The sequence below is a fragment of the Ascidiella aspersa genome, chromosome 5 (genome assembly GCF_963924565.1).
Source record: "Ascidiella aspersa chromosome 5, kaAscAspe10.2, whole genome shotgun sequence".
Lineage (NCBI taxonomy): Eukaryota > Metazoa > Chordata > Ascidiacea > Phlebobranchia > Ascidiidae > Ascidiella > Ascidiella aspersa.
In genome coordinates, this window is record NC_139451.1 from 24,718,221 (window position 1) to 24,729,637 (window position 11,417).

Below are 11,417 nucleotides of genomic sequence, written 5' to 3' on the forward strand. Positions count from 1 at the left end.
CCAAATTTCATATCGAACGTTAATCCGAAAATCCCAAAAACAACCAAACATCACGGAAATCAGCATATAACGTCATCAAACTCAAAAGTAACAATTCTACTTTCGTTTTAATTGCTGGCAAAAAAATATCCTCCTTTTTGGTGCTAAAAATATGGTAGCCCTAAATCCCTAATATAGAGTCTTACATTCACTGTACTGCAGTGTATAGAGTTTTATAAATGCGTTTTTAAGCAATATTGGAATTTATTTTATATACCTTATACGTCACGTATCCTTTTAATTTTTTACCAAAAGTTTTACCAACTTGAAACAAAAAACGCGTTTTAGCTACATTTTTGTGTTTTTTCATTATTTAAGAACAACAGGGGTTTAAAAAAAATATTGTTGGCGTAACTTTGGACGCCATTCTAAAAAAAACATTCTTTCCCAGGTGTCTTAGTGGTTTACGTAGTGGGCCTTATAGCTCTGAAAGGATTTTTTTGGCCGCGACAAAAAAAGTTTGCCGCCAACTGACTTATGGCGTCTATATTTATGCACACGACCGGTAAACAAATGTTGACTTAGTCTCTCAGTAGCTTTATAATTTTATTAAAATATATTTACACGTACAAGATGGCGTATTACGAAGATCACAGTTTGGTTACCCAACACCACTTTTCATGCAGTTGGTTCAGCTCCAAAATTAACGTTTGCGAAATAAATGCGAAGATTAATACGGCATGTCTGATAAAATGCAAAAGTTTTATGTTTGCAACAACAGTATAAATATTTTTTTTATAAAACCGTTACTGTAGTGACGTAACAAATAAATGAGTATATGAACAGTTATTCAATGTTGCATTTTGTATTGTACTACAAGGCAACCTTTCCCGCTTCTTCAGGTTGCGTTGGATTTGTGTATTACCCCGGGGTTTTAATATTCGTATAATTTCTTTCCTCGAAAAGCGTTTACGATACAGGCGGAAAAACTTAAAAAAAATCAACGACAGAACGCAAAAAACGTCGCGTTATTACGACCTGGTGGCCACGGCGGTGATCATTTTGTTGATCTTGTCCTGATTTCGCTGGATGTTGGCCTTGGTGGCGGCCATCTGATTCCTGTAGGACACAATCTCCTGTTCGGCCTCTTCCAGTTCAATTTTGAGCGGCTCGGTAGCGCGAAGCGAGACGCTTTCCTCGTCTTTCAGTCTCATGGCGTGCTCCTTGTTCTCTTTCTTCCAAGTCTGCAGCTCGTTCTGCATGGCGTCCATGTCTTCCTGGATGTAGTCGATGATCTTGGCCAGCGGCGTGGCACTCTGGCACAGCTTCTGGACGGATTCGCGCAAGCGGTCGATCTCTTTCACCACCAGCTGCCTTTCCTTTTGCTGTTGGGCGCTGGCAACGTTGTTGCGCTGTATCTCGGTGTGCTTCACTTGTTTTCCTCCAGCCGAGTGTTCCAGCTCCTTTTTGGTCTCGAGGATTTTACGCACCAGGCCGCCGTGCTCGCTATCGCCGTCCTCATCTTGGTGATCGACGGTGTCTCGATCCTTTACTTCGAACTGATCCATAGCGTCGTTCGCCTCTTCGACAAGAAACTGATCATCCTCGTCGTCCGATGGAGTGGAACTTAATCCGTTATCTACGATAATCGGCGCGGTGCGATGTTTTCCTCCGCTATCGATCCTCGCAAGTTCTTCATCAGCAGGATCTCGCCTCTTTACTCTGGGAGCAGCCGGTCTTGCGCTCGGTGGTCTAACCAGCTTTTTAGGTTGAGTTTGCGGTGGCTCTTCAGGGCTATCTGCTTGGCCGTCTGCTGGGATTGCGTCACGGCCGCCGTGAGGCCGTCTTCGCTGACCTTTGGCCGAAGCAGGACGCTGGGCTCGAGTCGGTGTACTTTGGTCGGCACCGTCAGTCGCCTCTCTTGAACTCGGAGTTTCCTCCCTTGCATTACCCCTTGCGGCATCTTCATTTTGCGGAACCGTGTCTTCTTTCTCTGCAGCCTCTTGGTTTTTGCGACTCCTTTGACGCCGCCTCTCCTCTTTTTCTTCAGATTTAGCCACTTCGGAAGACCGCTTCGACTCACCGTCTTTCCGTTTCTCTGACCGCTGTCTTTTGTCAGCGCTCTTTTCCCGCCTTCTCTCGGAACCTTCAGCGCCACGGTCGTGTTTGCTCCTTCTTTCTCGCGGCGCCTCTTCTGGGTCCTTTGGCTCACCCTGCTTTGAATCAGACTTTTCTTTTGACTTTGGGGGTTTGGCTGTTTTTCCGCTCAAAACCGCTTCCACTGCTTCTGTGGAGGACATGCCCTTTCGTACACATCTGGCCATCGCCTGCAGCAGCTGATTTGTCTTGTCCGGTTCGTGACCTGCTATAATTTTAGAAGGCCGTACGGTGAGATTCTCACCACCGACCATTGACACGCAGTCGACAAGCTTCTGTAGAAACGCCACTTTGTCTTCTTTCGCCGTCACATTTTTCGAGTTCATTTCATGGGTGTTGTACAGACCTTTGAGGAATCCACTTGTCCTGATTACCTCGGTGACAATGTCATGCAAAAAGCGGAATGGCGGCTTGCCGAGCAAATGTTCGGTTAGTGGTGGTTTCTTTATGACCTTTCCCAAAGAGTCTTGGGTTTTCTTAATAATCTTGGGATCCATCGCAACTTAAATATAACTCAACCAAAATATGATCAATGACTAAAAAACAAACGGTAAACGTAATATATTTATAACTTGCATAAAAACAAACAAATTAAGGCATAACAACAGATGCTTTTTGTCATGCTATATACATTATCAAAGTTTGGATTCAAAAAAAATTAACTCTAGCAAATAACTATTTTACATGTTGGGTAATTTACTGTCAAACAGTAAAAAGCAGAGCAGAATGTAGTTATAAGTAATATTATTTTACCAAACAATGTACAATTACTAAATACATATATTGTATATAAAACTGCAGAGCAACCTAAAAGCTATGCACATGTAAGATTTACCAGGTCTAAATAGTAAAAACAGCCACAGAAACATAATGTAAAATGATTTATAATGGTTTGTGTGACAGCAGTAAGAGTAGTTCACAATAAAGAGGATTTGATGCAAAGTTTAAAACAATTTTTTAAAGTGGAATTAAGATCCATTACCTAATAACTTAATTGTTTAGAAAAACTAGTTTAACATTTTTAGGTGTCTATAGTTCTTATCTGAGGATTTATAAAGCAGATTCCACTATAATGACAACACCCAAAATCCTTGCATTGCTTGAGAGTTTTAAATTATATTGGCAGCCTGAGATATGGCCCCATCTAACTAAAATGAGATTGTGTGCAGTTGCCTGAAAATTATTGTAGCTTTGCCATTGTGTGCAAAACAACAGATGTTCAAAAAAATATTGCAGGTCATTCAAGATCTAAATTAACATTTATTGTGTATTACCATTTTAAAGTTACCATTGCAAAAATACTAATTGAAGTTTTTGATGGCAATATTACTTTGAAAAAGACCTATGGCTGCTATTTTTAAAACTTAGTTGCACGCCACTTTTTAAGGTGTAGGCTTAGATTCCTTGCGCTTTTCTACAGTAAAATTTCAAATTGGGAAACCATACTTGACCAGACACAACAATTAAAAAAGGCTAAAAAACTCCCTAGGGCTTTAGGCTACTAAGAGAACACTGCTAGGAAAACTCCTAAAAACTTCTACCCAGATTAGAATCTTGTGATATTGCCTGAGGCCAACAAAGGGGTCTATAAAAGGTTAAAATTCTGTGGCTGTAATGAAGTTCTGTGTGCGATGCCTCTGGTAGTGCAAATATAACCATCACTTGTAGTCAATATCAATCAGGCTAGCTCATTATTATTCATAACTCCTTGAGTTCAATATTTGGCCTTATGAAATGAAAGCATACTGAAAACAGCATATAATAATTCTGCTAGAGATTTGCCATTTTTACACATTTCTTGAATTTTGCTCTAAGCAATTTCAAGGAAAAAATATTGATATTTCATTAATATCATTGATATTTTATTACTATTATATGGTTGTGTATTACTAATTTAACTATGACAAGCTAAAAAAAACGAAATTTTTTTAGTTTTTGACTGTAAAAAAGATAATCAGGTTGCCCGAACTTGACCCAGCAGAACCCAAGTGCTAACCCGCACCGTAATCCAAATAATGTGCATTGATTTAATACTTATTTCAAAGCATTGCCAACATTATTTCAATTAGGTTGCTATGGTGAGCGTTTGTGTAGGTCAAGTAGTATTACATTTACTCTCCCTTATTTATTTTTTCTTTGCAATTTAAATTTTGACAACTCGTTTTGTTACTGTACCTATCGTCACAGTAAACTAAAAAGGTGGAAGGATTCTAGGCAAGCTAGACCACTGCCAAGTATTAGAATAAAGGCTTCCGGTTCAAATAAGTTTAAAATTATTGGCAGCACAAGTTTAATAAATACCATTTTAAACATATCTAAGTATTTAGCAGCAATGAGATGCACAATCATGTGTTACTAGACAATTAATACAAAATTTAATTTATTATATTTTATATGCATAAATGAACAAGTTACAATCACTTCTACTTAGCGTTAGGTGACTAGCAACTACAAAAATTCGATTTATCACAGAGGCATTCTTAACCAACGACATCCCATGAGGGAATCGACATATTTTAATTTTCTTAGATGTGATGTCAGCAGACCTGTTTGTTTATCGCAACTTTTGTATAAAATATATGGTTGAGTATGGCACAATTACTGTCATAATACTTTTAGTATGAAAGACAAAGTTCAAATGTATAAAAATATCCTTGGTTATTGTTAAAATGCAACTTTGCGATCATCCAGTGTTCTGCACCAACTTTATTCATGCGTAGCAACATAAACAACTTAAAATTATTTTTGGCAAATTAATCGGTAACGCACGGTTTATATTGAAAAGGAACTGTACAAGTTGTATAAGGTGTAACTGTGCTTACTTTTACAGGAAGACGGTTTCAGCACCCTGTTAAACGCATTTTGCAACGCGAACATCCCGGCCGACCGATTGTACTATTTGCGCGATTGGCTTTTTTACGCTTGCACCCATACATGATTATGCATTGATTTAGGTTAGGGTTAGGACCAAGCGTTGGGGTGGTGTTAGTAATAAATTTTTTGCATAATTTTTATGCATTATTTCTAACTCGATTTAAGTTTTCGCCTTCTAAGAGCTCTTTTGCATATTTTCATAGGTCGTAACCGTAAGGCGTTAACTTGTAAGGGTTTGGGTTCTGGTGGGTCGAGTAGCCTACATGTTAACCTATTTTCCGGTTTACGGCCATTTTGCATAATGTGCTTGGCCGCATATTTTCGTTTGATCGTTTAGCCTGTCATAGTTAAATTAGGGAAACACTCACTTAATATTGACATCACCCACGCATATAATATTAATAAAATATCAATATTTTTCGCGTTTCTATCGAGCGATTTCGACTATACCTGAATCCGTCTCTGGTATTTACGACATGTATCTTCGAATTGTCGAAAATTAGAGAGCAACAGAACTGAGATTTAACAGGTCAGTTTAATTGAAAGTGTGCTTCTATGCCCACAGAGATCAACATGAAGGAGCTATTTATTAAAGGAACAGCATTGACGGGCACTTCTACAGCCCGGAAGCAACACAGGTTACGACACCCATTAACTTAACACCTCTAACAGTATTATGATTGGCGTTGTTATAAATTCGCCACGTCTGTTTGCATGACGGCTGCCATATACTCCGATGCCATACTTTGCCACGAATAAAGTACCGGTACATTAGATTTAGAAAATTAAATTAGGCATATAAATGTAGATTCGTGAATACCCTTGGTTGAAAGCTATAAAACTAATAGTTTGTTTAGACACGTCGTTTAAGTCTAAAATTCAAGGCTCATCGTAAATAACCCAGCTTAGATAGTGTCTATGGCAGACTGTCGTAAATCACTATAGAAAAACTCTGCGACGTATCGACACGCTAAAGTTTAGCGTTATTTATTACGGCGGGCCGCGTTCAAGAGATTTAGAGGTAGAAAGTATCGGACGGGCTGCAGTATTTAAGCGATCGCGCTTTAGGTGATGTTATCAATTGTCAACAAGAGTAGTTTAGCTGAACAGTCAGAATGAAGCTGCTTTTTGGAATCGTTGTTGCGTGTGGTTTGGCCAGCATCATCTCAGGTAAGCAACCCGGGAATTTATTCCATTTTTCTCGTTTGTTCGGCATATTATTACCTACCGTTTTACTTTAGGCATTCCTTTTTTAGTTTAGGGAAATCCAATTGTTTATCTTAATTTTGACGTTCAGTCCTAAAAAATGCTAATTCGAGTTTAAACATCTTGGTAAAAATATCAGCCTGTTTTACAAAATTTGTTTTTCGAAAATCGGTTTACTTATTAATCAGTTTTCTTGTTTCAGGTCTGCAATGTTTGAAGTGTACAAACAAGTACAGCATAATGTCTTGCGACATGAAAGCGAAGATAGAAACTTGCACAGGAGGCTTTGTAAGCAAACATAGTTGTCTTTTATGAAATTATTTTATTTAGGGCCATGTCAAATGAAAATATTTTTGTTAAGTACCTAAACTTTCTTAAAAACAGGTAAAGCCTAAGCAACTTTAGTTTATGTTATCCAAGTGGGGTAAATCAAAGCAATACATTAACCTAAAAAACAAATAAAATGAACATATAACGTGATTTTAAATTTGTAATGGGTGTCTGATGACAGTTTTTTTATTTAGGTCCGTGTAAATCAAAACGCAAATTTAAAGTTTTTAAATATTTACTCAGCTTGTAGCGACTTGTTAACATTTGTCGCGGCCTTTAGGTAACATAGAGTTAATTTTCTAATTAGATAGAGTTTTTCGATAGAAGTGTGTTTAACGTATCTGGTTTACTTCAAAAAACACGAAGGCGTCTCAAATTTTTAAACAGACTTTTGTGAATTGCAGCAATCTTGTGAAACCGTCGTTAGACGGGAAAATGGCCGAACGGTGATCAACAAGGGTTGCAAGCAAACCAACGCATGCAAAAACAATTATAAACAGGTGAATTTTAACTCCATTGACCCAAAACAGCATTTAATATGACTACTAGCAAAACCAAAAAACTTCTAAAAACATGCTAGCAATTAAAATAAAAGAAAAGGGATGAGTTTTGTTATTTTTAAAACTTAAAGAACAAACGTACAAATAATACTGTACAAAACGCTTTAGATAATTTCCATATTATATTTAGCATTTCTGCGTCACCTTAATAAGAGCTACTTATTGACACTTTACGAGCTACTTATTCACACCCGCTTTTACTTTACAGCCTGTACTTTACCCATTTATGTCAATAGAATAAGGTGGATTCACTTATAGGGTGTCATGGAATTCATTCACTCAAAAACATGGTTGGAAAATTTTCCGCAATAACAGTATGCTATGTCACCTTTACGATTTACATTTTGCGGCATTATTAGTTTCCACATTTGGTAGGCTACTGCATTTCCCAAATCGCAATATCGACTCCAACTCCGCAGCCCTGTTGATGGCAAATGATCTTCATTTACACAAATCTACCGCCTTTTTATCTGATTTAGTTTACCCAGGGTTTCGGCCAGACTGCGCAATGCAACCAGGACCAGCTTTCTTCGCTTTGTACTTGCTGTTGCGAAACGGACAACTGCAACAGAGGCGGCCTGAACTGCTTGCCAAAACGTGACCCAATCGTTTCTGTGGCAGGTGAGTTTTATTTGTACGCGTGTGTTTGGCCACAAAGCGATGCGTTATTCTTTAGTATGCCAAAGGTTTCACTGTTTCAAATAAATTGCCTTGAAAACACTCCTGTCTTAGTGTTTAGCAAAGGAACCTAATTCTAAGTCGATCACGGGTATGTTAAAAAATGTATTTACCAAATTGCCGTCCCTTAAAAAAGTTATTAATAACACACAAAAGTATTTACATGATTTTGAGTTTTAGGAAATAACCTAATATTCAATTATAAGGTTTACATATAAATGTAGGCCTAAATTTAAAAACAAAAAAATGAAATGGAATGTTATGACTGTAAAAGTTTTTTGTACAAAATTCTAATCGCTTTTTCGGAAAACATTAAGGAAATCCACAGCTTGCCATGGTAAAACATAGAACCTACAGTAGCCTACACGATGGGATCAAAAGATTGACAAAAATGAAACGCTTCTCCCTATTCCAGTCATACATATAGTAAAGGGCATATCTTTATGGAATCCTAAACCATATAGGCAGCAGGTTTCTGTTGGTCGATCACTGTTCCGCCGACGCGTGTATTAACAATAAACCTTAAAAGTTGCGTCAGCGGAACAGTGATCGACAAGCAGAAACCTGAGTTTATTGTTGTCTACATATAGCAGTGTTGTAATGACTTAAGTCATTGACTTGACTTAAGTGCACTTAAGTCACTGTTTTCAAATGACTTGACTTGACTTAAGTCCTTTGACCAAAATGACTTGACTTGACTCAAGTCTTTTGGCCAAATGACTTGACTTGGACTTGAGTCTTTTTGGCAAATAACTTTGGAGTAAATTAAGTGTTTTTCATTAAAATTTTTCTCAAGTTTTGCGTATTAAACACTTTAATTGCTGCGTATTGCGTATGTGTTTTTTTAGTTAAATTGTTGCATATAATCGGACGAGTTTACCAATTTTAATAGTTTAATAATTTACTTTTATGTCAATGACATGACTTGAAATTGACTTGCTCTCATAATGACTTGACTGGGACTAGACTTGGGCAACCGATGACTTGGACTGGGACTTGACTTGTTATTTTTGCAAAAGACTTGACTTGAACTTAAGTTATTTTTCAAATGACTTGACTTGGACTTAAGTCATTTCAAAATGACTTGTTTACAACACTGACATATAGTAAAGTTAAACCTTAATCTCTTAAAAAATAGCTTGCCTTAGAACGAAACGCAGTACACCAAACGATAAAATATGGTTTTAAATATAGGACTTTACCACTTGATTCATTCAGCTACAATTTCAGCTAAACGCAACGTAAATCTTGTACATTGAAATAATTAATTTACCAGCTGTAGTAGTTAAAGTAAAATAGAAAAAGACCAAAACAAACATGTAGAAATAATACAAATTAGAAATATAACTAAAATAAAACCACGAAAATTAGTATATGGTACTAAGGACAAATATATATAATAGCCGAAGTAAATATAATATAAGTATTAGCTTTAACACTTTGTTCATTTAGCTACCACCTTGCCCGCCGTCAAGTGCCCTTCCCTTAAAGCTCCAAGCAACGGGCAAGTGAGTTGTGGCGACGAGAACGAAGTCGGGTCGACTTGCACGTTCGAGTGCTCCGGTGACCACCAGGTGTCGCCCGCGGGAGGCTCGCAGGTCACGTGTTCGACCGACGGCACTTGGAGCGCACCAGCGCCTTGCTGCAAACGTAAGATTAATAATACTGATTTTGTCTTAAAAAAATTGACTTTGTCTTTAATTTTCGCTTACGGTGACGTTGTTTGGTGAACACCTCAACTCAAAATGATCAAATTTGTTCTTTTTGTTTTGCAAATATACTATAAATTAAGTTTTTGGTTTGATTTTAGGTTTCAGCAACCCGTGGTCTATAACGATAAATTAAATACACTAAAACTGTTTAACACTTGATGAACTGCTTTTAAAATGTTAAGTGTTTTTAGTCCGCGATTTGTACGGTAAATGTTGGATAACAATCTTATTTTAATTGTTTTTTTAATTTTTATGTTGTTGATTTTCTTCTAAAATACCCGTATACCCCGTAGTAAGTTAAGCTTGGAAGATTCATAACGTTTAAAGTTCAATAAAACCAGTGAATTTAAGAGCATTTTACGCTCTTTGCTTTATCGTAGGGTTAACGTATGTATTTCATTCATAGAGCGACATCGAAAGTTAAATGTAAGCAATATTGCTCTATGTTTGCCTTCAGTTTTGTCCCCTTTGCAGGTCCCTGTCCACCCTTTCTCACTATGGATGCGGTGATCATGTACCATCTGAAATACCCAGAATCGATGAAAACACTGCTGGAGATTCGCGAGCGCGTGGTCGGGTAAGTTTAGTATTTCGAGTCGAAACGAGTAGGTTGCTTTGCCCGTCTCTCAAGTTTTTTTACTTTTTTTATGATTTTTTCGAAAAATATTAATCACACAGAGCCGCAGTGCCAAATACCCCATTTTTTCTAATGTCGCAGATCACACTTCGAAACATTACCCGAAAGACAAATTTGTAAACTTTTGCAAAACAATAAAAATTAATTTAAAAAATTATTTTATTGCTTAAAAATAATAGATACTTGCCAGTTTAAAAAAGGATCTTATTTGATTTTTAATAAACCCATTTTTTCAGTTTTTGCAAAAATTTACAATTTTGCGAACAAATGATTTTTTTTTCAGCAACCTCCGCATTGGACCAGAATTCGCCAAGTTCGCCGGTTTCTATTTTACGAACGAAACGATCTACGAGACGATCTACAGCTTCAACGAGTACGTCGATAACAAGAAGAAGTTTTTGAACTTGGTGGAAAATCGCTTGTCCAATGTTCCCGCCAACCAGAGTAAGCAAAAATGAATAGTTTTTCATCCGATGGTACCTGAATTGCACCTGTACGCAAGTATTTTGAATATAATAACACGCACACCATTACATCATTGGATATGTCTCGAGGAACGAAAACTTTTAACAAACCTAAACCTATATTTAAAGATAGAAGCGCGAAGTAATAAAAAATGTTAGAATCCAAAATCGACATATTTTGCAATTGATAATAGTGCTTTAATGTCAAATAAACACGTGACACAGGCATAGCTTTTTAACAGGTTTTTACTGCCTTTAAATTACATTTTTAAACCCTAATCTAAAAGGCAAACAACTCGCTAGTTAATATTTCTAGCATAGTGCTAAGGTTTGTCGTATCAAAGGTTTTCCTGTTAACAAAATAGGTTTGATTATGCAAATTGTCTTCTTCTTTATATTAATATTGTTAAGAGTAATATACCGATTTTTCTTTTAAAGATAATTTGGTTTAAAGAAGTTATTTAAACTTATGCCCAATTATAGTAACCTCTGAGTAATTACTTAATTTAGGGGGGGGTCCAAAATTGCTTGAAGCTGGCCCAGAATGCAATAATTACACTATAAACTTCAGTGATATGATTTATCGGATTCTGTTATGTTGGTCAACATTATAATATTTAAGTGTACTATGCAAGGATAAGTAAGCTTAAAAATGAATTACAAAGCCAAAGGAAGACCAAATCTAGATTATATTGTATTTGTTGAACTTCTTGATAAGGGGCGTATCAGAACAGGGATCAAACCTCTAGATGTAAACGCCAGCGAAGAGTGTTAGGCAACACTTAAATAAACAATATTTTGCGAGCTGCAAATAATACTA

At 36.9% G+C, this 11,417-nt stretch overlaps 1 protein-coding gene across 1 annotated transcript; it reads right to left on the bottom strand.

Annotated features, from left to right (window-relative positions):
- Positions 1-578: 578 nt before the first annotated feature.
- On the bottom strand, positions 579-2,664 carry LOC146145562 (TRAF3-interacting protein 1-like). The gene has a single exon (XM_083389920.1). It carries the CDS (start codon positions 2,631-2,633, stop codon positions 1,011-1,013), a length of 1,623 nt encoding a protein of 540 aa, XP_083246046.1. The 5' UTR covers positions 2,634-2,664; the 3' UTR covers positions 579-1,010.
- Positions 2,665-11,417: the final 8,753 nt, after the last annotated feature.

Bases quoted from the DNA above. Each gene is read 5' to 3' on its own strand.
- LOC146145562 (XM_083389920.1), bottom strand. From the start codon at position 2,633: ATGGATCCCAAGATTATTAAGAAAACCCAAGACTCTTTGGGAAAGGTC.